Raw genomic sequence first — 27112 nt, forward strand, 5'->3', positions numbered from 1 at the left:
AGGAGGACTAGGCTAGATATCTGCAGCTGCCACCACTGCTGCTGTCCCCAGTGCTGCTACCTCTACCACCACCACATCCACCTTATTAACACCACCACATGCACCATTAACACTACCACATCTACCATTAACACCACCACATCCACCACCACCACCACCATTAACACCACCACCACCACCACCATTAACACCACCACCAACACCTCCACCACCAATTACCTCCTCCCCCTCCACCACCTCTTCCCACTCCTCCACCACCAACAATCACCTCCTCCCCTCCCTTTCCCCCACCTCCCTACCCCCACAGCCAGCAGCAGCACCACTGCAAGGACAGCTACAACATCTCAGAGAGACTAATGTATTTTATGTGACTCCTTTTTGTTTTCTGTTAGAATAGAATCTCAGGAGGCAAAGGCAGAGGCAGAAAGAGTTAGCAGTTCAGCGGTCATTGTGATGATCCAGGCAAGCCGTGATAACAGTGTGTCCTGGATTGGGGATGATGTTGACTTGACCAGAGATAAAGAAGAGAGTCATCCAAGGCTGGGGTGTATGTTGAGCTAGCAGGATTCGTAGATGGAGTCCATGTGGGGTGTAGGGCTGAGGCCTAGGCTTTGGTTTGAGCAAACAACAAAGTAGAGTTGTATGTCACTAATGCAATATGTCTGATGCTCCCAGTGTGCATATTATGTGCATACCGTGTGCATACTGATGGGTTTCTGAATGCTGCCCCTGAATGCAGCATGGGGACTAAGAGACAGGATGGAAGTATGAAATCAGAGCATCCAGCAAAGCAGCTGGTGCAAGAGCTGAGACCGATCGAGGTCACTGAGTGCGGTAAGGAAGATAGTATCAAGAACTGAGTTCTGCTTCCTGTCGGGTGATTGACGGCCCAGCCTCAATGGGCCGAGAGCTAGTAAAAGTCTGACCTAAAGTTTCAGAGGGCCAAGTAGAGAAAGTGTCTTGGGGTGAGTGTGTGTGTGTGTGTGTGTGTGTGTGTGTAAAATAGGAACACTTCAGGGCAGGTGCGCCAAGTGAGACAGCAGCTGTGAGTTATTTAATGTAGCAACTTACATGTTGCTTTCATGCTGGAGTAGGTCCAACTCAGATTACTACTGTTGCTGCTGCTGCTGCTGGTTTCTGCAGCTAAGTGTTAGAGCCCTCGACGTGAGACTCTGACCCACCCCTAGTTCAGGCTGAGTTCCTGAGAGGTTTACTGAGATCTGTCAGTATTTGACGTGTTAATGTACACGTCTATTATGAACTCACAATGGAAGCCAAGATAATAAATGCACCTACCACTCTCCAGCCTCCTCTCCATCCTTCCCCACCACCTCTTCCCAGACAAGCCACAGATGGTCCTGTACTCTCCAAAATGTTAACTGAACAGATTGATCGTCTTGTGCTCGTTTTGAGGGAAAGGGATTTGATGATTTTTTTTTTTTTAACTCAGATTAGGTGTGAGGCCCACCCCTGTGTACTAATGCTGATTACTGATTGGCTGTGGCAACCCTCTGTCTTATGGGCACAGAACAATTGTTTATCCATTTACATGCCCATGGACAATATGGTTTTACTAGTGTTTTTTAAAAATATGATTTCAATAGAAATTTAAGTAGGAATATCCTCGTTTGCTCCTTCTTGTCCTCCATCTGGCCTCTCCCACTCACCTTCCCTTGGACCCCTCCCTCTCAAGTTCAAGTTGATAGTGTTGTTGTGATTGTGATTAGTCAGTTCTGTTAGGTCCCCCTGCCTCCTCTCATTAGTTGCCTGTAGTTTTTTGGTTTTGGTCTATGGACCCTTCCAAGTTAATATGTCCCTTGATACGGCCATTGTTCTGATTTTCTTATGCAGCCATTTCTAGGGGAGACGGGTTCACAGCACACTTCCTGGTGCTGCAGCCTTTCCGCTCTCTCTTCCTTAAGTTTCCTGAGCCACAGATGCAGGAGCTGTGCTGTCGATGGAGGTAGATCCACCAGTCTGTTCATTGCGTCCAGCTATGGTTTTCTGTGATCGTCTCTACCTGCCGTAGGAGAGGTTTCTTTAGTCAGGGGAAGTAGCCACACTTATCTTTTGGTGTAAGCACACACACACACACACACACACACACACACACGCGCGCACAACATAGTTAGGTATATGTATATGCACATGCATATGTATATATACATAATGTATATGTATATGATGCATATACATATGGATGTGCACATGTATAGCATATGCATATCACACACACATCCTATGCAAATCAAATGCATATGCAAATAAGATGTATATGTAAATTATATGTATATGTATAGATGTATGTGTCTGTATATATATGATGTATATGTGTATATGATGTATATATATGGTGTATATGTATATACATGCATGTATATGTATGTATATGTGTGTGTGTGTGTGTGTGTGTGTGTGTGCTTTATACTCATCATTTTATGCCATTTTGACTTCACAAGTGGTGAAAAGAGAGAGGGTACAAGCCAAAACTACTTATATGCTTTTACAAAAAAGTCTGTTTTAGATTATGGATTTGCACAATTATGAAACCAAAGTTTTATATTTTGATTAGTTTACTGATATTTCTTATTTCTTTGTGTGGATATGGTTTGTTTTGTAGGTTTCATGACTCCCTCTGAGGTTTTGTTTTTGTTTTTGTGTTTTTTTCTTTTAATAGGAGAGTCATGGTGTTTGATGAACCACCTAGTCTTGGTTTATCTGTAAATATCTTCATTTCTCCTTCATTTTGAAATGGCATCTCATTTCCTCCTGGCCCTGGTGGGTTTTGGGAAACAATTACACTTAAGGAAAAACTTGTGTGCAGTACAAGACAGTTGTCTCTTACCGCATTCAACATTCCTTTCCTTCCTACGACTGCACTCTTGAAGTACCTAGGTGGATGTGTCTTCTGCCTTACTCTTAAAGTTGTTAAAGCTCGTTAGATGTGTAAATTAATGTGTTTGGGGGAAAGAAGTGTGATTTCTCCACATGGTTTTTATTGACTCTTCTTTTTTTCTTGGAATTCCCATTATGCATAAGTGATTTGTTCTTGGAGACACCAAAGACTCAGCTGATTAATGGTTGTTTACAAGCTCCTTTTTCTGTCATTCCATATCCAGACTCTAGTGAAACACACTTTTTCTCAGTTATGGGATTTTTTTCATCCCAAAATTTCAGATTTAATGGTTTCTTCTTCTTCTCCTCCTCTTCCTCTTCCTCTTCTTTCTCCTCTTTCTCTTCTTCCTCCTCTTCCTCCTCCTCCCCTTCTCCTCTTCTTTCTTCTTCATGAACATTCTCCTTGGTAAGACACAGTTCTTCTCTATTTTAGAAATAGTTTTTCAGTAGTTGGGATATAGTTTTGAAAGATATAATAGTTTTTGTAGGGTAAATGTAACACCCCACACTCCCCTGAAACAATTCATTGGTAGCTTTTTTTAACCCCGTGCAACTAACTTTCCTGTTTTGTTTTTCTTCTTTGTTGTTGGTTTTTGTTTGTTTGTAGTATTTTGCTGAAATCGGGCATTTTTGGTAGCCTAGCTTATAATCTGGAAATCAGGTCCTCCTTCTATGTACCCATTGTTTGTTGTTATTACTGACTCTCTCTTTCTCTGTCTTTCTGTCCCTCTCTGTCTGTCTGTCTCTGTCTGTCTGTCTGTCTGTCCCTCTGTCTGTCTCCCTGTCTGTCTGTCTGTCCCTCTCTGACCCTCTGTCTGTCTCTATCTGTCTGTCTGTCTCTCTCTCTCTCTTTGTGTGTGTGTGCGCATGTGCACACATGTACCATTGCTCATGGAGTCCAGAAGGGAATCTTGCAACGCTTGGAGCTGTGTTGCAGTAATTTCTAACACCAAACCCCATACAGTCCAGTTATTATATTTAAGTGATACGCCCAGATTGGGCAGAATTAACACTATACTGACTTATTTCCCAGCTGTGAGAACCTTCGCTACTTGCAACTTCTCCTGGCCACATGGTACTGCTCTATCTTCTTCTTCCTCCACCTCTTCCTCTCTCTCTCCCTGCCCCCACCCTCTAAGACCTCCCATCCCCCCTCCCCACTGCTCTGGCCTTTATTGACTAGTAAACGGGGAGAAGGCTCATGTGGCATGTGACTGACTGCTTGTCCAGGGGCCAGCCATCTTGAGAAGGCAGAATCAGGACGACTCACAACGGCGCTGGAGTTACCGGCCTCTTTGCTGTGTGAGGTTGGTGCTGGGATCTGAATTCTGGTCCTGAGAGGACAGTAAGCATTCTTTACCACTGAGCTATCTTTCTGGCCCATTGTAGGTGATTTTTATTTTATAAATGCTTTAAGTCACTGCTGCTGTTTTTGTTAATTTGTTTGATAGGCTTTTTGAACCAGCCTTGTAAAGTCTAGTGTGTGTCCATTGATGTCATGGCTGGTGATCGGAAGATCTGTGGCCATATGTTCTCTACCCTTTGCTGAGGGGCAGCATGCAGGCTGTTTACAGTTCTTCCTTAGCCTTCACTTCCTGGCCATGTATGACCTCAGAGTTTTTCAGATGTGAGTCTGAAACCTTTTCCGGATCCGTTGGACAGCTATGGTGTGTGAGTGTGATTCTCATTCCCGGGAATATGCCAGAACGTTCAGGTCTCCCTTAGGCTATGGCTCTTGTGCTCCGACTGACGTTTTAGCTTCAGTGAACACGTGCTGCCGTGCTATATAGTTGACACAGTTTGTTCACAGAGCACCTGGAGGATTGGGCTCTTCTTCTGAAGAATCTCTGGGTCAGGTCAGCAACCCGACGTTTGACAAACTCCAGACCTGCTCTGCCCGTGAAAAGCTGCTAGTTTTCAGAGACACGATGGGTGCACAGGTCCTGGCTTGAAAATTAGGGAACTGAGGAGAGGGGGTGGTAGCTAAAGCACAAAGCAATAAGACATGCTGTTCCATTTTTATCAGCAACTTTCTGACTCTTCCTTCTTTCTAACAAATGTTTCTCTGAGTGTCAGAAGCCTATTACTTAGGGAGAGCCTAAAGAAACCTGAAGCCAATCAACCCCTTTCCCTGCTTTTAGAGACAAATGATTTACAGATTTCGTAGGTTCGTAGTTTAGAAACCCTCCCTAAGTTGTTTTTCTTTGGAACATACAAATTGAGGAGATGACTGTTTCTTATAATTTATTTTATACTTTTGTCAAAATCCACCTCAGTATATTTGTGTGATTCTGTCCAGGTCTCTTAGCTCTTCCAGTGACATATTTATTTATATTCTGATGCTACGCTGACTTAGTTGTGCTAACGTTATAAAGCTTTATAGGTTTATAAGATTTTGGTAATCAGTTTTTGTGGTGCTCAGAGAGAAGAAACCAAATGCCTTGTTTGTCAATTTGTATGAAATTTTCTGACCATATTTTGGCTAAGTTAAATTAAATATAAATATGTTTGGAACAAGAATAGCTTAGCAAGAAAAAAAATCTTCTGTTTTACAAACACAACATTTACCTACTTATTTGTAATTTATTTAACTTACTGAAGTGAAATTTTCAAAGTTTCACTCTATAATTTTATTTTATATGTTTAGCTTCAGTTCTTAATGCCTTTGCTACTACTGTAATGTGATCTTTAAAACCACAGTTTGCTGTGAGTTCTATTGAATTTTAAATAAATACCTCTTTCTGCATCTGTTGAGATTTTTGCATAATGGAAATAAATCTCTTAGCATATGGGAATATTTAAAGTTTTAATTTTTCAAATATAAATTTATAGTAATTATCTTTTAACTATATTCTGTAGGATTCAATTTGGTAAATATTTGAAAGATCCGCGTCTGTGTTTATAAGAGAGTTTGGTTTGTCGTTTCATTGTAACGCAATTAGTTTGAATAACAGATTGGTGCTGATCACATGTGAGGGCATCACCATATCCTAATATTTGGGAGGCTTTGTTCAAAGCTGACAGCCATGTCTCTGATATCAGGAAGGACTTGAAGGTGAAGCCACACGGACTTGAAACATTCTCTTTTAGGGTCCTTTACTACAAGTTCTCTTAGAAAGCACAGGGCAGTTTAGGCTATCTGTTTCTCCTTGAGGAAGTTTTGATAGGTTTTGTCTTTCAAAAATCTTAGCCATTTTGTTTATGATGTTGGATTTATTACAGTCAGGCTGTACATAATAACCCTCTTACCCTTTTAAGATCCCTTTAATGAGACTCCTTTTTTTCTCCTGGTTAGAGATTTATTTATTAAAGGTTTGTTTTAACCCTGCCAGATCTTTATTGATTTTTTTGAAAGATGTATTTATTCTGGAATCTTTAATTTTTCTTTCTTCTCTTATTTCGACAGTCTCTTCCCAGTTATTTACTATTGGCTTATGCTGCTGCTGGACTAATCGAGTTTGGTATTTTCTAAATGGTATGCTAGCTCAACATTTCGAGGAGCTGTTCACACCTGGGAAGGCTGTGCAGGCAAGGCCTAGTAATTTCTAGGGTTTGTGGGCAGTTAGCCTCCTGGGGCGTGCTTTCTCTGTTTCTTACCCCCCCCCCTATGATCAGCTGTTCACACATTAAAGATGGCTTTAATTCTGCTATGAGTGAGTACACAGCCAGGTGGCAGTCACCCATGAATAAGCTCCCACTGTCTTGGATGCGCTGTCTCCTGTGTGGATCCTGAAACAGCTGAGCCAGCCACTGTGGCTTTCAAAGCACAACCAAGTGTTTCATTTATTTAAAATTGCTTGTTGATTATCTCAGTCACAACAACAAGTGAAAAAAAGATGAAGGGAAAAAGGTAAAACCAGAGAAGTGACCCTGATGCTGTGACAAGTCATCATCTTTGGAAAAAAAAATTTGTTTTGAGGAATTTATGGGAAAAAGAGAGATGTCAGTTAGAAAGCCCTGGAATTTTGTAATCAGAACTTCCTTCATGATTTTGGTGGGAGCTCGGACCAAAATGCCAGTAGGAATGTGGAAATTTAAGATGATTCTCTGTTGATCTAGAGGCTGTTAATAGCGCCTTCTTGTAAAGAACTTGTCTAGTGTGGTCTGTGTCTGGAAACTATGCGCAAGCTGAATTTAGAGGTGACTGCTGATTTTTATGGAGGGGATTTCAAGGCAGTCTACCATCCAAAATACAGCATAGTTGTTGCTGGCAGTGTTGGTTTTTAGTCGGGTTTCTAGTGAGGTTAGAGATCTCACTGGCAGAGCAGAGGAGTTTTTTTTTTTTTTTTTTAAAAGGCAGAGTAAAGCTGATAATGGGAAGATGTGGTGTCTGAGGATATGGGTGCCCTCTAAAAGAAGCTTAGTGTTTTACATGGTATGAATGCACCTCTGGGGAACCCATTCACCACAAAGGAATGCCTGCCCAAGCAAAAGACACTGTTTCTGTTGCTTGAGTCCCCTAGGCACCCAGAGGCCACACAGCAGTGCTCTAAGAAGGTACAGCTAACATTGAAGCAAGCAGCAGACCTCAGTGTCAGCCACGCAATGCCCTCATTCATGATACAAAAAAGTAAGGTTTCAAAGGAATTCCTGAAAATACGGGCACTGTCACAGGCTTGGGAGCCCTGTAGGCAACCCTGAGAGGTCATTTAGGGAAACTGGACCCTGTGGTGTGTTTTCCTGATTAGTTCTTGATATAACTGTGGGTGATATAACTTTTTTTTGGTTGTTATTGTTAGAGGTGCCCACAGTAAGAGATGGTCTTGAGTCTCCGTACAGACATGGGCTCAGAGTTCTGAGTACAGTTAGAACTTAGAGGACCTTCAGGATTCTTACAGACGGGCTAAAAGCAGCTTGCATCGTGAACAGTTGTGTCTCTTTGAGGCCAGGGTTGAGTGTTAGGATTTGAAGATTAAAATTTCCCCCATAGGCTCATCAAATGTTAAGCACCTGCAACTGTGAACTTTCACTGTGAAGGAAGTATTATCTAACAGGGCGTTTCGTCCAATATTGTCTTCTTGTTTATGAAAGAATTCTTTGACTATCTCTGGAGAATATAGGTCTCCTGAGGGTGGGTTCTTAGAGCTTTTAAAATCCTCTCTCTGCTTTTGAAAGACATTTTCACTGGGATTACAGCTGGATACTATTTTTACTCCCTAGAAGGATGGTTGTAACCTTTGGTTTTGTTCATCCACAACTGTTACTTAAAAATGCAAAAGTAGCCAGGTGGTGGTGGCACATGCTTTTAATCCCAGTGCCTTAAAGGCTGAGGCAGGTTGATCTCCCTAAGTTCGAGGCCAGCCTGGTCTACAATGTGAGTTCTAGGATAGCCAAGACATCACACAAAAACCGTGTCTTGGAAAAAAGAATAAGCAAATACATTTTTCAAAGGTATCTCTGGCTACTTAAGATTTTCTGTCATTGGTGTTGCTAATCTTGTTTGAGATAGTTGGTGTGATTTCCCTTTTTCTTTTCTTGGTCTTTATGTTGTCTTTGGGGCTCAGGCAAGTTATAACAGCTCGAGAAATTTCAGCATGCCTTCCAAACATGCTTTCAGTGTCAAACACTCCCCCAGCCATTCGTATGCAGCATGTCCCAGATGCTCTCTATCGCTCAGTCTCGGGCATTTCCTACTGTTGCTTCTTTGTGGTTTTGGTTTTGTTTTTTTAAATTTTCCTTCCCAGCATATTTTCAACTTGCTGATGCATTTTTTTTTTAATTTCTAGACATCTTTTAGAAAATTGTTTCATGTCTCTGTTGACCATCTCTTACATCTCTTTGAGCATCTTGAGAAAATGGAAGTCAGCATGATGTCAGGCCTGGAACAGTTGTGTGTCCTGTGGCTGTCCACATAGTTTGTTCAAGGGGGAGGGTATCCACTCAGCCTTCACTATTCTCCGTTGTACGGAAGTTGCTGCTATAAGGAGAACGTAAGAGGGGATAAGTGACCTGCCCAGGGTACAGCCTACAGGGAACACACGGCAGAGCTGGAACCGACTGTAAATGGTTCACACTCTGGAGACCATGCTCTCGGATGCACAGCTGGAATCTGTACATATGGTGGGAACTGGCATCCTTACTAGCCAATGAGCTCAGAGAGAACGTGTAAGTCTCACAAAGACACAGCAGAAACGTCTCCTGAAACCGCCTCTCCTTTCCCTCTTCTGAAGACGAGTGCACAGAGTATCCGAATCAGATCGTCTTATTCTTATCCGTGAATGAGATTGATATTCGCAACTGTCCTCTCACGCTGAACGAGGTACGTGGCAGCACCATAACTTGGTATAAAAATGACAGCAAGACTCCCATATCAGCGGACTGGGACTCCAGGATTCACCAGCAGAATGAGCGTCTTTGGTTTGTTCCTGCCAAGATGGAGGATTCAGGATATTACTATTGTATAGTAAGGTAAGAAAGGAATGTGTATATACAGACTAGAGTCCTAAGATTCTACATAAAAAACCCTTGATAATGATCAATTTCCATATTTTGCTTTGTTTTAGAAACTCAACTTACTGCCTCAAAACCAAAATAACCGTGAATGTCTTAGAGAATGACCCTGGCTTGTGTTACAACGCACAAGCCAGCTTCACACAGCGCCTTCACATCGCAGGGGATGGAAGTCTCGTCTGCCCTTATTTGGATTTTTTTAAAGATGAAAATAATGACTTACCTGAAGTTCAGTGGTATAAGGTAATTTTGTTTTTAGCATGATAATACTTTTACAGTTTTCCATTGTGAACAGTAAAATGTATCTATGAAAGGGTTTGCCTGGCTGCTGTTTTCTCTGTAGGAGTGCACCTTCATAGGGAAACAAACAAAAATATTTGGGACTGTGTTCATTGATCCTTACGGCTCACCTGAAATCTTAAAACCATTGTCTCTGCTTTAGTAAGTTTCAAGAAAAGTAATAAAACATTTTTAGAGAAGATGAATTAGAGATTTAAGCCACTTAAAGGATACCTTTTTATAACAGTATTTTTTGTTTCACCAAAAACATATGTTCTGGGGCTGCAGGCATGGCCCAGTGATTAAGAACACGCAAGGCTCTTGCACAGAACTGAAAGTTGTTTCCCAGTGTGAACAGTAGGCAGCTCACAGGGGCCTGTAATTACAGCTCCACCTGCTGCCCTCTTCTGGCCTCCATGGGTACTACACTCATGTGCAGAAACCTGTAAAACACACACACACACACACACACACACACACACACACACACTCACACACACATACAAAGACTATTGAAAAGTTAAATGCTTCATATATAACATAGTAGTGCCTGTAGCCACTTAAACAGTAGGGTGGGACATAGCACATTTTATTACCTAGTCTGGTGGAACTTTCACGGGAACATCATCTTTTAGAGCTGAAAGAATACAAAATAAATAATATCCATGCAGCAAGGGACTGTGGTGTTGACAAATGTGCTCCAATCGTGTCTTCTGTGAAATAAATTTGTCTTTACTCGTCTTTGTGGCATAAGTCTCTGAGCTTGAAAATTTGAAATGTAGTTACCCACCCCCCAAAAAAAAAAAAAAACAAATATAGTGATTAAAAACATGCGGTATGCATCTGAGTTTCTAGTCACTTTCTCAGTCATGAATCTGCAGAGGTGAAGAAAGAACTGCTGTTCCTATTTCATTGCACAGGAGAGTTACTGACCGTCCCACGCCTCTTTTTTGTTTCTTCTTCTCTAGAACTGCAAACCTCTGCCTGTTGACAACACGAGCTTCTCCGGAGTCAAGAATAGACTGCTGGTGAGGAACGTGGCAGAAGAACACAGAGGGCATTATACCTGCCGCACATCCTACACGTACCGGGGGAAGCAATATCCGGTCACCCGAGTAATACAATTTGTCACCATCGGTGAGTCGTAGCTCTGACCCACGTGCTGTCTTGTGGAAACGGCTCTAGGAACCATCGCTCTGATGTCATCCCTCCGTTGTCTAAAAAGGAACTAAGTCTAGGAACTGACCAATGACTCACAATGTCTGTTGGTCACAAAAACCAAAACAGGGAAGAAGCGGTTTATTTTGACTCGTGTGTCCGGAGAGAAGACAGTTGGTCTTGGTGAGGGAGGCATGGCAGCTGGAATGTGAGGCTGGCCCGTAATCAGGAAGCAGGATGATGATATTTCATGGGCTCACTGGAAGGAGTGAGGGAGAGAGAGGGAGAGAGAGGGAGAGAGAGGGAGAGGGGGAGGGGGGCCAAAGAAAGGGAAGAAGGAAAGGGGGAGAGGGCAGGGAGAGTGGGAAAGGAAGAGAGTGAAGGGGAGGAGGGCAGAGGAAGGGGGAGAATAAGAGGGGGAGGGTAAAAGGGGGGAGGGTAAGAAGGTTTGCAGGGGGAGAGGGGGAGGGTAAGAAGAAGAAGGGGGAGAGAATAGATATATAGAGCCAGAAATAGAGATAGAGAGATAAAGATAGATAGGTAAGTAGATGGATGGATGGATGGATGGATGGATGGATAGATGGATAGGTGGATAGATAGAAGTGGGGTCATCTATCTTGTCTCCAACTCTGCTTCATCTCCCAAAGGTTCCATAGCTTTTCTAAGCAGTGGTACCAGCTCGGGATCAAATATCCAAACTCATGAGCCCGTGAGGGACATTCCATGTTTAAAGTACAATGCAAAGTCCTTCAGTCTTAATTTCAATTTGGTTGTTGTTGTTAGGAAGTAGCACATGGAAAATTTCCATTCCTGCTTCTGATGCAGTGCTAATTATGAATTACACTTTCCAATGGGCCTTGTAAAATTCTTAGATATGATAGAAGGTAGTTCCTCAAAGGAGCCCCTGGCCTCTGTTTAGTGGGTATATGTTACCGTGTGAGAGCCTGCCCTGGGGCGTCTGACTCTACAGGAGTCACTGGCATTGGGGATATAGCACAGTGGTGGGGCATTTGTCTTCTGTGGATGGAACTTTGGGTCCCACACTCAGGAGTGACAGTAACAAACTGAAAAGTATAATAGAGTGGTCACGCAGTGGAGTCGGTTCCCAGAAGCTGGGAGATGTGACATGCCCAGTATGTATGTAACTGTTTTGTTTCCTTGGTCCCTAATCTTGGTGTCTGTTCTTCTGTAAGAAGATGGCGTGTGTGGCCTGTCAGGCTTTGAGAAGGTTAGGGTGACGAACGTTCACCCCACAGTCACGTGCTTTGCTATGAAACAGATGTGCAGTTAGCATGCATGTGAGGACCGTTCTTCATGTTTTCAGAGCTCCCTGAATATGATATGAGTATCACATCCATATATCATGTAAAAACCAGTTTCACAATAAAAATGAACCAAACTGCACTTTTACAAGTTACCTGGGAACAGGCAAGCATTCACCCTTTCTGTAAATGTATTTTCAGTAAGAAGAAGCTGAGCTAACCAGGCCTTTTAAAAATTTTAATTACTTAATTAATTAATTAATTAATTAATTTTTGTGGAAGAAGAGCAGAAAGATCATCTTCGAGTAATTATGCTCGGACACAGTTGCAGCTCTCCCAGGCAAGCTCATGCTAGGCTCACCGTACACACAACACACAGCCGCATTTCCCACACTCCACACAGTCATTTCAGCACACGGGGCCCAGCACTGACCCTACAGATACCACCTTCCCCACTTTTCAATTCGAGGGGAACCCTCCAACCCCCAGGCTCCTGTGCACATAGGTGTGTATACGGAACAGATTCTCATTAATGGCTGTACTTTCTTAGTTCCTGGTTCTCCGTCTTCTCTTGTGTGGGTATGTTTGTGTTTCTGCGTACATGAACACACATGTATGTAAGAGTGCAGGTGTACCTGTGTGTGTGTGTGTGTGTGTGTGTGTGTGTGTGTGTACTGGAGGATACCTACTCTACCTCTGTGCTGTGTATGGTCCAGGCTTGCGTCAGGGGTTCAGTTTCTGGGGTCCCCTCTCCTCTTCCTCACTTCCTGTCTCTGCTGCTGTACTTGAGGGACTATCCAACCAGGTCCAGTTCAGTGTTGGCCCAGCGCTGGTATCCCCTGTGACCTGCCTGGACAAAGGCTCAGGAGCTCTTTGCGGTTTCTTCTTGCAGAGGAAGTCAAGAGGGACCGACCTGTGATCCTGAGTCCACGGAATGAGACGATCGAAGCTGATCCAGGTAAGCAGGCTTCCTCCCGGCGGGGTGTGGAGAAGCCGTTATCCCTGGACTCAAGAGGAAGTTACACGACACACACAGCACAAGGCACAGAGAGACGGTGGCACACCGTCCACTGTCCACTGTATAGTTAAATGAGTTTTGAATAGTTTCAATTTATTTCTTAATTTTTAAAAAAGTTTTTGCCTCTTAAGGTAAAAATCTAACCATATCAGATTCTCCTACTTCCCAATGAAACCTTACTATCTGTGCAAAGAGCAGCCACATGCTAATGATATGTAATTTATCTAATCAGCACAGATTTTTTTTATAGGCAGAGCTAATCTTTTAGGCTGTAAGAGTTAAGACTATGTAAAAAATATATGTAAAAAATGATAATTGTTCTACAAAATGCTTTCCCAAGCTGATCAGCTTTTTAAAGACTAAAGAGAAAAGATCCATCTTGATCATTGTAGTAATGTGTGTCCCCTCCTGTCATGTAGGGACTAGTCTTTGCAGCTTGGAGAGAGAGAGAGAGAGAGAGAGAGAGAGAGAGAGAGAGAGAGAGAGAGAGAGAGAGAGAGAGAGAGAGAGAGAGAGCACGCTGTGTTAGGCTGGCGGTGTGCACCATAGCTTAGGAAGTGCAGGCAGGAGGATTGTGAGCTTGAGGTTAGCCCTGACCACAAACGGGTTCTATCTTAAAAATAATGAAACAGAAAGACGATGGAGTGACTCTATCAGCAAAGGCTTGTGGGGACGTGAGTTTGAAAGCATCGTCCATGCTGAGACCTGGGTGTGGTGGTGTACAATGTGATCTCAGTGCTGGTGAGGCAGAGACACTGCAGATCGGTGGCTGGATGACCAGCCCGTCTGGAGTAGTAGGTAAGCTCCACTATGCCAGAGGAAGCCATCTCAAAGGGGAAGGGTAGTGTTCCTGAGGACATCTAAGTTTGTTGCTGAGCCTCCAATGCACATGCATATACACATACACCTGCACCCTTATACACACATACACAAATACACCTGCACCCTTACACACACACAGATAAACCTGCACTCTTACACATACACACACACACACTGATACACCTGCACCCTTACACATACATACACACCATACATACACACACATCACACACTGAGAGATACATTGCACCCTTACACACACACACACACACACACACACACACACACACAGAGAGAGAGAGACATACTCACAGATACACCTGCACCCTTACATACTCACACACACAGATATACACAGATATACACACAGATACACCTGCACTTTTACACACATACACAGATATATCTGCACACACACAGATACACCTATACTCTTACACACATACACTGATACACACACTTGTACAGGTACACCTGTACCCTTACACACACATATACACTCACATACACACAGATGCATCTGTACTCTATAATATATACAAGCTTATACACAGGTACACACACATACACAGGTACACCTGCACCCTTACACTTGCACACACACATACACACATACATAGGTACACCTTCACACTTGCACAAACATACATATGCACACCTGCATCCTTACACGTACACACACACAAGCACACATATACATACATGTGCAACTACACCTGAACCCTTACACACACACACAAACAAGGAAGGTGATGAATATATCATCACATGTACTTACTTTTACTAAGAAAGTAAAGGATAAATGAGAAGTTATCCTACAATAAAGGTAACATAACTTAGAAACTTCATATCAACAATGGTCCTGAATGAAATCCACTGCTTGGATTAAAGCTTTTTGTCCAAGCTAGCCAAGAAGATAGAGCAATACATCTCAGAAGGCTTCAGAATCCAAAGGCAAATGTCTGCACAAATACACTCCTTCACTCTTCCCTGGTTTGGTAGTGGAGAGGGATCTTAGAAAAAAAAAATCCTGAATGAAGAGAGATACAGTGAAGGATGCGTCTTATAAATTTTGGCCATGAAAAGACAAATGGTCGGTGTCAATGAGTTTGCATAAACGGTAAAGACAGCTAGCTTGGAAATCTTTCCGGGACATTTTCCTGTTAGGAAGAGGAGGTGTCTTTATTAATGAGGAGCAGCTAGACACCAGTGTGCTCATTCTGACAGAGAGGCTAAGCAATGTATCCTACCTGTCTGTGAGGAGCATCTAGAGGCCAGTGAATAGTAACCTAGGAAACATGTGTCAGTGGGAGGAGCTAGAGAGATGGCTCTGTGGTTAAAGCTGCTTTTCCAGAGGTTCTGAGTTCATTTCCCAGCATACACATAGCAGCCCACGATGATCACCAACTCCAGAGGGTCTAACACCCTCTAGCCTCTGTGTGTAGCCTGTCTACAGGCAAAACGCTCATGCAGGCGAAATAAATTTTTTAAAAAAGTAATAAAAAAAGATGCAGGTGGGCCGGGCTGTGATGAAGACCATGTCTGGTATACTCCGGGATCTTATTTCCCGCTCCAGAGCCTCCCATGGGAGAAAACATGTTTTTAAAAAATTGAGCTCGATTTTTCTTCTCTCAGTGCACAATACTTAGCAAATAACCCATGTTTTCTGGGGCTCTGTGTGAAATGACAGCTGAGCGTGCTGCTCTATGGAGCCTGACTTGATTGGAGTTTGGATACAAAGCTGTATCTTCTTGTAAGGACGGGGAACTCGGAAAGGGCATGGATTTGAGTCCCACTGCTACAAGAAAGTTCTGCCTCTGGGTTCTCATTCCAAGCGATGCTTGCAGATTTGTGAAAATGGTAATGTAAGCGGAATGTTCCTTAAAATATTAACCATGATCACAAAAATTTTAGAAATTTCATTCAGCAATAACTGTACCGTTTAGTGCTTAACAATGTGATGAAACGCTAAATGGCCTCATAGCAACAGGGTATTTCTGAGGACTAACCGTGGAGGCTGAAGTTCCCAGCCACAATAATTACAAATTAATAGGCAATCAGATCCCATTTGCAGATTGGTGCTGTCTAAAGAGAGAGACCAAGACTCGGATGTATAGAGAACCAAATGGTGGTGTTCTCTGGGTGATGAGGATTAGGGAAATTTTCCTTTCTCGTTCTGGTTTTCCATACTTTAACATTCCTATTCAACAAAGACTCATAAATATAGACAGATTGTAATAAAGACAACAGTCTTTGAAGTCAAATGCATTGTTTTTCAGGATCCACGCTACAACTGATCTGCAATGTCACGGGCCAGTTCTCAGACCTTGTCTACTGGAAGTGGAATGGGTCTGAAATTGACTGGGACGATCCACTCCTAGCTGAAGACTATCAGTTGTGAGTTTGCCAATCAATTCCAACGCTACATCCTGTGGCACACCTGTGACACGCCTGTGGCACACCTGTGGCACACCTGTGACACATCTGTGGCACACCTGTGGCACACCTGTGACACACCTGTGACACATCTGTGGCACACCTGTGGCACACCTGTGACACATCTGTGGCACACTTGCTCTAGTTCTGACTGTGTGACTAAGGGCCAGCTTAAGGTTGGCTGCTCTTAGCCCTTTGCTGCCCACTTTGAGCTTTGCTGAGTGATTGACAACTTTGTGAGAATTTGTATTTTCGTTGTTGTTGTTAAAATTATGTGTCACTACACAAATTCTACACCGGCTAGAAGCACCTTTCTTACATTCCATTTTGTGCTGTGACAGCAGGTCATTGAGGTGCTTTTCATGTGTATTAAGTAGAGTCTGGAAAGGCTTTTGGAGGGAATCAGGAATCAGATGCTTGGCCTCAGTCTCCACGAAATGGATGAAGAGCTCTGGGGTTTTGATTAACTCCTTCTTGTTCCTTCTTGTGCAACACACTTTGTCATCTGTCCCTGCCACATGTGTGTGTGTATGTGTGTGAAAGAGAGAGTATATGTGTGTGTGTCAGAGTGTGTGTGAGTGTGCATATGTGTGTGAGAGTGTATGTGTGAAAGAGTGTGTGTGAGAGAGAAAGAGTGTGAAAGAGTGTGTGAGGGAGGGTGTTTATGTGAGTGTGTACATGTTTGTGAGAGTGTGTGCATGCATGCATGTGTGTGTGTATTTTGTGAGAGTGTATGCGTGAGAGACTGTGTGTGTGTGTGCATATTTTATTAACCCCTTCTTCACCCCTTTCTCTTGAACAGTTTGGAACATCCTTCAGCCAAAAGAAAGTACACACTTATTACAACACTTAACATTTCAGAAGTCAGAAGCCAGTTTTATCGCTATCCGTTTATCTGTTTCGTTAAGAACACAAATATTTTAGAATCTGCACACGTGCGGTTAGTATACCCAGGTGAGTAACAGACACTCGTTTAAGAGCTGATAGCCTGATGGATTCCACTGTGCTTTTCTTTGCCTGGAACGCCCCTCGCCCCTCACTCCTTCTTCAGCTATGACTTTCCATCCATTCTTCCTGTGCTGAATTCTCTGATCTGTCCATCCCTCTGGCTGGACCCAGTGACTGAACCTCTTTTCCTGCCTCTGTCTGGGTACCACTTTAGAGACATCCTTTATTCCAGGCACAGAAAGGAACTCTTCTTAGTATCTTTGACTGTGATACCACCCATTTCTCTTCCTCTTCCTACTCCTCCTTCTTCACTATCTCCTTCTTCACCTTTCTCTTCTTCTCCTTCCCCTACTTCCCCTCCTTCCCCTTCCTCTTCTTCTTCCCCTCCTTTCCCTTTCCCTCCTTCCCCTCCTTTCCCTTCCCCTCCTTCCCCTTCTTCCCCTTCTCCTTCTTCCCTTTCCCCTCCTTTCCCTTCTTCTTCCCCTTCCCCTTTTCCTCCTCCTCTTCTTCTCCACCTCCTCCTGCTTCTTCTCCCTGGCCAATAGCTACCTATATTTGCTTTATTGAAAGTACCCCATGAATATGCTTGAGCACACAACCAAACAAGATGGCTGTACACAGGAAAGCATAAATACCCTGCTTATAAAAAGGATGTCCGAGACCACTAGTTTTCAAGAATTGGTATGGTCGAAAAAATAAAAAAGAAAAAAGAAAGAAAAAACCTGAAAATGATTGTGAGATATTGTTTAAATACTCTAAAGCTGGCTAAGCAAAACGGGGCATGTGCGCAAATGTGAAGTGTTGTGTAAATGCTCTGTAGTGACTAAGAATATATACAAATGTGAAAACAAATGAAACAGAAAGGTAATCATTAAGTATTTATAGTTTTCCTGGATGCTATTCATGTCTTGGCAGCAAAAAGCAGTTTTTGTTGCTTTTCCTCTTCTGGATTCTTCTCCCCATTCCTGCCTCTCTGGCCTTTAGCTTTTGTTTCTTTCTGACACACTCGCCCCACACAGGGAATCCTGCAGGCTTTTGACTTCCACTGTGTCCCCATGAACTCTGTCTCTGTGGTTTGCAGTGGGTTTTCTTTTACTGTGCGTCATGCTATAGATGAAAATTTAAAAGAATGACCTTAATTTTTTGATGGACTTTCTTCGCCCTTCTTACTAGTGGCCATACTGGGTCTGATAAAGTGGTTCCTGAATATGCTTTGTTGGTGGTAAAAGCATTCAAATGGCCGTGCCAAGAACTCCCGTCCTTCTTTGTTTGAACGATTCTCTCCTCTTTTTTGTTGTAGTTCCTGACATCAAAAATTACCTCATCGGGGGCTTTGTCATCCTCACAGCTACCATTGTGTGCTGTGTTTGTATCTATAAAGTCTTCAAGGTTGATATAGTGCTTTGGTACAGGGACACCTGCTCTGGTTTTCTTCCTTCAAAAGGTACGATTTTGTATTCCAGGAAAAGTCTTCTCTGAATAGTCAAATATGAATATGAATGGCATCTGTATTGAGGACTCTTACCAATGACATTAACTTATAGAAGAGGAACATTTTATTCTTGTTTAGTTTCATAACAGATAAGGCTTGGTAACACTCATATGTAAATTACCATCCTAGCTTTCATATTAGCAGGACATGCAGGTGTTTAGAGCACCTGTCTGTAAGTTAGTTACCCAGAATCCATTGTTGCGACATGCTCTGCGCTGCATGTGCCCTGTGGACTCCATAACTCACATTCAAATGAAATAAAGAGATTTCCATACCCAAGTAAAGTCCCCTTTTCTCTATAAAATCACATCACATCAAAGTAATATAGGAGGAAGAATAATAGAATGTAGTTTTTGAGGTATTTAGGCAATAGAGTAAGAAAAGGTGACAAGGGCCTGGTCGTGTTGCTTGAATATGGGGGGCAAAGAATGCTATATGAGGGCAGTTTTGTAGTAAAACAGGATTTCAAAAGGTATCGTGGGAGAGGAGCAAAAGGAAGAGAAGCAGGGTAACCGGATAAATTAACACGTAGATGAAAACATCACAAACAAACAAGTAACTATTTTAGAGTTGGCATGTATTAGTGAAAACAGAGGCTGACATAGAAGAAGAAGAAAAGAAGAAGGAGGAGGAGGAGGAGGAGGGTGGGAGGAGGAAAAGGAAGAAGAGGAAGAAGAAGGAAGAAGGAAGGAGGAGGAGGAGGAGAAGAAGAAGAAGAAGATTTCAACATGCAATTTTTGTTTCCAGGAAGTAAAAATAAACTTGCAAGCATAACAAACAATATTCTATAGGAAAAGTCAAATGTATAAGTTTAAGAAAAAAAATAGGGACAATTTGTGTGTTGCTAGTGTTAGAAAAGAAGCCATGGCTGCCTGTGAAGATCCAGCCGTGGGGAGTGAGCCCCACCCCTAGCTGAGATGGCTGCTGGGGACAGTTAGTCTTCTTTGGTATTCTGTTCCTTGGTACGTGGCCTGTGTTCTAGAAGATGGCTCTATGCTGATTCCAGTACAAAGGATTCTAACTGGACTCAGAGGGATATAAGTGAAGGACAGGAATTTGGGGCGGGGGTGGGGGCGGGGTGTGTGCTCCGAGGAGTGCTCTGGGGAGAGGTGGAGTGGAGCAGAGGCAGGTAGATAGGATCCGAATACACTCCATGCATGTATGAAGTTTACAAGGAATGGATAACGTGCATTTTTGAAATAGAAAAAGATTGTCCGTGTTTTAAAAGTTAACACCAGTGTATCTAAAATCCCATTATTTAGGTTATATTTTATACATTCAAAAGAATGGAATGATAGTTTTTTGCTAATAGTCAAAGGTTACAGTCTGATTATAGCCTCTGTGATCATTTGTCTTAGTTAAGGGTTCTTTTCTCTGAGAAAAGACTATTACCAAAACCACTTACTGAGGTAAGGGTGTATTTTTTTTCTTTAACCTTACAGCTTGTAGTCTATCTCTGGGGAAATCAGGGCAGGAACCTGGAGGCAGGAAGTGAAGCAGAGAGTATGGAGGGGTGCTACTTACTGGTTCCTTCCCCACACTTTGCTCAACTCATTTTCTAAAGCCATTGAGGACCACCGGCCTAGGGATGGCTCTGCCCACAGTGGGCTGGGCCCTCCCACGTCAATCATAAGTCAAGAAAATGCCTTATTGCTAGTCTAGTGGGAGCTCTCTCAAGAGGTTCCATCTTCTCAAACAACAAGTTGTGTCAAGCTGACAATAAAAACTAGTGTGGAGACTATTTAAATATATGAGGAAAACTTACATGCATACTTAAAATTTATGAAAAGGCATGTTGTTCTCTAAGGAGCATGGAAACAGAAGCTACAATCTCTCTTGTGTTTAAAGCACCCTTAGACTTTCAGTATTGCTGTTTCTGTCAGCCATGAATTTTTGTGGTGTTGATTTCTACAATCCCCTTCCCATCACGGCTCTAAATGTATTTTATTTCCCTCTCAGCTTCAGATGGAAAGACCTACGATGCCTATATACTTTATCCCAAGACCTTCGGGGAGGAATCCTTAAACCTGGATACTTTTGTGTTTAAACTGCTGCCTGAGGTCTTGGAGGGACAGTTTGGATACAAACTGTTCATTGATGGAAGGGATGACTATGTTGGAGAAGGTATGTAAATGCTCCTTGTGAAGTTAGTTGCTGAGTTCTGATTCTTGAAGGATGTCACCGTTGTCCATATCTGAAGACTGGAGAATGTCTTCAGTGGTGTGTGGCATCAACTTTCTCTTAGTTTGTTGGGTCAATGTTGACTTTTATTATCCTGAAATTTTTAGTGACTCGTTAGATCTAATCATCCTCAACTGCTTTAATAGACTAGGAGTGTTATAGATCAATGAATTTAACAAGAAGTTTAAAGTTATTTTCACTGAGGGGTCTCCAGGTTCTAAGAGCAAAGTCCATCCTCTGTGGGCCAGTTTTTGAGCTGGTCTGTAAGTTTTAATTGTCTTTGAATCTCAAGTAAGGCAAGGAAGAAGCAGCAGGAGACATAGGAAAGAGTCTGGGAAGAACTTCTTTGAGTGTTGAGTTCAGAAGAGAATGTACAGATGGCCGCTTGCCTGACCGCGTTGTGCTCTGTGTCCCCGCAGATACCATCGAGGTTACTAATGAAAACGTAAGAAAAAGCAGAAGGTTGATCATCATTTTAGTGAGAGACATGGGAGGCCTCAGCTGGCTGGGTCGATCGTCTGAAGAGCAAATAGCGATATACAATGCTCTCATCCGGGAAGGAATTAAAATTGTCCTGCTTGAGTTGGAGAAAATCCAAGACTATGAGAAAATGCCAGAATCGATCCAATTTATCAAGCAGAAACATGGAGCCATTTGCTGGTCAGGAGACTTTAAAGAAAGACCACAGTCTGCAAAGACCAGGTTCTGGAAAAACTTAAGATACCAGATGCCAGCCCAACAGCGATCACAGTTGCCTAAACACCAGTTACCACCCCTGGATCCTGTGCTGGACAGTAAGAAGAAACTGCAGACAGAAACACACTTACCAATGGGCTAGCATGGCAAAAATGGGCGGGCCAAGAACTTTGCAATGACTCCTGTCATGAGATGCTGCAACTGGGCTGTGCCTCCCAGTAAAACAGTCATGAAACAAACCTGTGCAGTCCCTTGTCCCGGGTCACCTGGAATAGGATTGTGAGCAGAACAGGACTTGGTGGCAGAGCCGTCCAGAGCAGATTGCTTGGGAAGTCCCGGAGCAATGGTGGCTCAGAGATGCTACTCAGGAAGCTTGACTAACAGTCGAGGCAGTGATCCAGGAGTAGGAAGCTTCAGGAAATGGTCCTTTGGTTTCATTAGATTCTGTGGAGTCTCACAGTGGGATTGTCATTGTCTGAGGACACTTTGGCTCCCCTAAGTCTCAGTGCAGGTGAGGTTTACTGATACCCCTCAGTGGAAGGGCACTCCTTACATGTATTTTCCAGACAGCTTGGCCGCGAAAGTTCGTTTTCAAAGACTAGATTCTATTGTGTGGATCTTGAAAACCGCCTTTTCAGAGAAGAAAGATTCTCTGTGGTTCTCTTCCCTGCAGTCACTTGAGCTTTCTGCAGAAGAGTAGATGTTAAAACAGCTGTAGAAGGAAGCCAGCCAGCCTCAGGTTTCTTTTATTCGAGCCTCCACCCAGGAATGGTTCTGCATTTAACCTTTAACGGGGCCTCATTGCTTCTCTGGAAATAAAAGCGATGCTTCTTCTCTCCGTCTGTCTGTCCTGTCACCAGAACGGTCTGAACATTTGCCTGCAAGCATGAGGTTCTGCTCTGACCCCTCCCCCACCGCCAGGGTGGGGGCTTCACCCCCTACCCTGAGTCTGTAATACTTCTGGGTGTGCGCTCGCTTCAGAGGCAGAAACTGAAGTCTATGCTCCTCTCCTTGTCTGGTCCGGTGCTCCTGTCAGCCCTCCCCCTCCACACCCCACCGCCCTTCCACCCCTCCCCACCCCCCTCCTTCACCGTCCTGCTGTGAAACTGCTATGAAACCTCTCTGTACCCACCGCTTCAACGCACTACCTCCATCTTTGCCCTGACATCCACTTCCCATGCCGACAATTTGCTCTTGCATTTTCTCCACCTGACAAGGAGTTTGCTCAAGTTTAAAGTTTATTTCCATGCTAAAATCCCGAATGCACAATCTCTGCTTACTCTAAGACTTGTCCACTCGGGCTGCCTGCCGTCCTTCCTGTCTGTCATTCCAACTCTGCTGCTTCCGTGTGGATGGTTGTTTCTTTCCTAGCATAAATCAGTCCTCCGAGGGAGAGGTGGTGGGTGTGTCTTTGCTCACTGCTTTCCACCATGGGAACAGATGGTATAGATTTGCTGAGGCCTTTATTTTAAACTGATCTTGCATAATCGTATTTAAATTTGCAGTTATCCTGATTTTATAGAGACTGACCCATTTATCAAAAGGACTCTTCTGACTCTACTGGACCTAGGCCTTAAACTTGCTGGTTTCTGTCTCTGTGCTCTGACTTTTGGATTTCAGGTCTAGCCCTGAGTGCTTACCTCAGTCCTCAGTACTTACTTAGTACTCAGTACTTAGTGCTCAGTACTTATTCAGTACTCAGTACTTAGTACTTATGGGAAAAGACCTGGGTGTTCTTTGGGAAGCAACTGAGTGGAGGTGTGTCTTGACAGGAGGAACCCACAGTTCCTTTTCAGTGTTGGGATTATAAACACCTACCTTTTTCAGATTTTCTCTTAAGGTCAACATTTCTTCTCCCGAGAAAAATTAAGGAAGAAAAAAAAATTTTTTTTTTGGTGGTACAGAAGTTTTTGGTTTTTGTTTTTTGTTTGTTTTTTAACTTGATGACTGTCTTCAGAATAATCTCACAGTTCACTGGACTGCTGGGGCAGAGAAAGAAAGGCTGCCCCAGACAGCAGCCAGAAGTCTGAGGGAGTGAGGTCATTACCTGACCTGTGATGCTTTAAAGGGTTAATTTTGCAGAGATTATATATGCCTGTTATCCAGAAAATGTATTGGCATGCATATATATTATTACGTGTGAATGGAAGTTAACAGAAGCTTGGTCAGACAGTATGAAGGGGAGAGCAAGAACAGAGAACCACAGATCTTGTGACACTGGGGACACTGAGGGGGAATAGGACCTGTGCCGAGAAAGCCCCTCAACCGGAAAGTAGAGTCGTTGCTGCTTCCCAGAGGCACTCAGAGAGGATGAAACATCACATATGGGCCATGGGGACTTCCCGTGACTTCTCCCCATGTGCCCCAGAAGTATCTGGTGTCAGCTGAGGATCATGTTTTCCCCAGTGCTTAGATTTCACCGTACTTTCTGACGGTGTGTTACAAAGGCCAAGTGTTGTAGAAGTTTGCACTTGCAACCGTGTATGAATTGCCAGTGTTTAAAACTGGTTTAGCAGAATTTATATTTTTTCCCCTCTCCTGCCTTTTGAATTTTACATATGATAGAGAAAGTATTGAGCCATGACTTTTTAAAATAATTTATATTTATGCTGGTCAGTAATGAAGGGTGTTTTTTTATTATTAAAGAACTTGATTTTATAATTCTGCAGCAGATGCCACATATTATGTACCACAGACACAACACTTATGTACAGTGTATATTATGGATCAATAAACTGAATTTGTTTTCCAATATATTGTTAAAGCCTCCTTTGAATATCACTGGAAATTGGTTTCTCTGTCCTTTCTTCGTCTTACACAGGTTCTGATGTGAAGGACAAGGTCTTTTGCAGGGTGTTCTGGGAATAGGGGAGCTGAGGTTTGTGCTAGTTAGTTTTATTCAGATTGACATATGCTAGAGTCACAGGCAAGTGGGGAGCCTCAGTTAAGAAAACGCACCCATAATTTTGGGCTGTACACAATCCTGTAGAACATTGTCTGAATTAGAGATTGATGGGGGAGGCCCAGCCCATTGTGGGTGGAGCCATCCCTGGCCCAGCCCATTGTGGGTGGAGCCATCCCTGGGCTGGTGGTCCTGAGTTCTATAAGAAAGCAGGCTGAGGAAGCCATAGGGGAGCAAGCCAGCAAGCAACATCCCTCCATGGCCTCTGCATCAGCTCCTGCCCTGTTTCTGTTCTGAGTTCTTCAGTGATGAACAGTGATGTGGAGGTGTAAACCAAATAAAACTTTCTTCCGAAGTTGCTTTGGTCATGGTGTTTATCACAGCAAGGCTAACTCCAACTAAGGCAAGGTATGAGGCTGATGTTCAAACAGGAAGTTCTGTGCACACCACATGACCTGATTGCCCTTACTTAGAATCATATGTTCCTTTGTTTATGGAGGGTATTAAGGGTGAGCCGGTTGCTCAGTGGTAAACTAATTGCCTAGCTGGGGCCCTGGGCTTGGTCCCCAACACAGCACTAAACTGATGACAAACAGATGTAAATCTTCTGTGCTATTACTGTTGCTATCATTGTCACTGTTACTGTCCCCTTTAGCCTTTATGGGTAAATATCCATATCCCTCAGACAAATGAGCAAGGCATCTGAAATGAATGTACTATAAAGCTTGGCCCCCCAGTGTTCTTAGTTTCACTGAGTAAACCACTCAATAAAAAGTTAAAATGTAGGTACACAGAAGTTTGCAGTCCGGTGTCTGGAAACTTGTTTTAACCATTGTGTTAGGTCAGATCTAACATGGCTAGTGAGTCACACAGAACCTCTCTCCACCAAATGCCATTCCTGGCTTATTTTGAACTGCCTTCTTGTGGAGATCGAGGTCTCCGGAATTAATTCTCCATGAGAGTGCCACCCACTTTCAAAGACGCGAATTATGAATTCCTGACCAGTCTAGGTTCTGAATGAGAGTGGAGGTCCTGGCCTTTCTGAAGCCTAGGTTGGCTCTCTGTGGTAGGGCTTCATTTATATCCAGGTCACACGTGGAACGCTTCCATCCTGTACCTGGGACTCCAAATAGAGCTTCTTGGTTTTATCAGCCACAAAACCACACGTGTTTTCACGTTCACTAGAATAGATTGCAGAGATGAATCATTGCAGCTGCAAGGATGAATGGGAGAGAAGATTCTTCACGAGAAACCACGTGTACGATGAGACAGGGCGGGGGAGAGGAATTTGGGGGTGTAATTTATTTTACAAACAGAATTAAGGCTTCTGTGTGCTGGGGGATGGGGAGGTGGGTGTTTGCATGTGTGAGCACAGGCCCAAGTAAGTTTTGGAGGAGGAAAACCTTGCAGGAAATGGATGACGGCACCATTTCAAACGAGCACTGGTCTTGCACACGGAGATGTGCCCGTCCTGCAGTTCAGGCGTCTGCTGAGGAAGACTTGGCTGGTTCAGGCAGCTAACTCCTGCTTATTAATTCATCTTAAATCCAAAGATGAAACAGGAACACTGCCTCTCTGAGCCGGGGAGCTGCTGGACCAGTCCGGTCTGTCTTGCGAGACTGGGCTGGTAGGATCCTGTTGACACCCACTAGGATCTAAGATCGCAGCCAGCTGGGAGCCATATTCGTTCAACCTTTTTAAGGACCTTTCACCTAGAATGGATTGCCAGTGTCACTTGGGTATTGTTTCCTGGTCCAGGGAGAGTCTAGGGCTTGTTGGCTGTCTGTCTGTCCTTCAGTATGTCTCCAGAAGGACTCCTCGGACTTCTCTGAAACAGCAGTTGCCTGCTTCTCACCTCTGGCTTTGTCAGCTTATTTCAGTCTGGTTCCTGATTTTTTCCCTCTTCACAGCCATCTTTACTTGTCCTGTTTCTCCTGAGTGATGCAGTGCCTTGTTCACCCCGGTGGACAGCGGTAGTCCCTCCTGAACACTTGGTCATTGACCGAGTTTCTGTCCTGCTTCAGTGCTTGAGTTCCCTGCTTCCTTGCACAATTCCATCCATGTGGCTAATACCCAGCCTCCAAAATGAACTGCGAGAGCCCAACACCAAGGAAACAAGATGGCCAGTCAGCAAATGGGTGAACAGTTAAACAGGCAGATTTCAAACACAGGGGCGATACATAGTTTTCTAAAGTGTACAACACCTCTAGTCATCAGGGAGATGCAAAGTAATAGTGCTCTGAGATGTAACCTCTCACCTCCGTCAGAGTGGCTGTCACTAACAAATCTGACACCAGATGCTAGGAAGACTTATTCTACACCAGTGGCGGTGCCACTTAACACGGTCATTATGGCAGTCGGTTTGGGGGTTCTTGAAACTTGAAAAAATGGACCGCTCAGAGACCCAGCTATTTCATTCCTGGGCATTGTCCAGAGACCTCTACAGCTCTCCACAGAGATATTCGCACTCTAGTTTGTTGGTTGCTCTATCAGCCATAGCAAGGAAACAAGACCAACCTAGCTGTCCATTCAGATGGATGAATAGTAAAAATGAGCTTTATATTTACAGAAGG

General features: G+C 43.5%; 1 protein-coding gene across 2 annotated transcripts in view; it reads left to right on the forward strand.

The window, feature by feature from the left end:
* IL1R1 (interleukin 1 receptor type 1) overlaps window positions 1-24330 on the forward strand; it is a 41463-nt gene extending 17133 nt beyond the window's left edge. For both annotated transcript variants that reach the window (XM_080916651.1, XM_080916652.1), the window contains 9 exons: window positions 9066-9303; window positions 9399-9588; window positions 10593-10761; window positions 12937-13002; window positions 16164-16281; window positions 17123-17274; window positions 18569-18712; window positions 20720-20884; window positions 21361-24330. In XM_080916651.1, the coding sequence (XP_080772777.1) occupies window positions 9066-9303; window positions 9399-9588; window positions 10593-10761; window positions 12937-13002; window positions 16164-16281; window positions 17123-17274; window positions 18569-18712; window positions 20720-20884; window positions 21361-21779 (1661 nt within the window). In that variant the 3' untranslated portion in view covers window positions 21780-24330. The remainder of the gene's footprint in view (window positions 1-9065; window positions 9304-9398; window positions 9589-10592; window positions 10762-12936; window positions 13003-16163; window positions 16282-17122; window positions 17275-18568; window positions 18713-20719; window positions 20885-21360) is intronic.
* Window positions 24331-27112: the final 2782 nt, after the last annotated feature.

Source organism: Micromys minutus (assembly GCF_963924665.1).
Source record: "Micromys minutus genome assembly, chromosome: 5".
NCBI classification, from domain to species: Eukaryota; Metazoa; Chordata; class Mammalia; order Rodentia; family Muridae; genus Micromys; species Micromys minutus.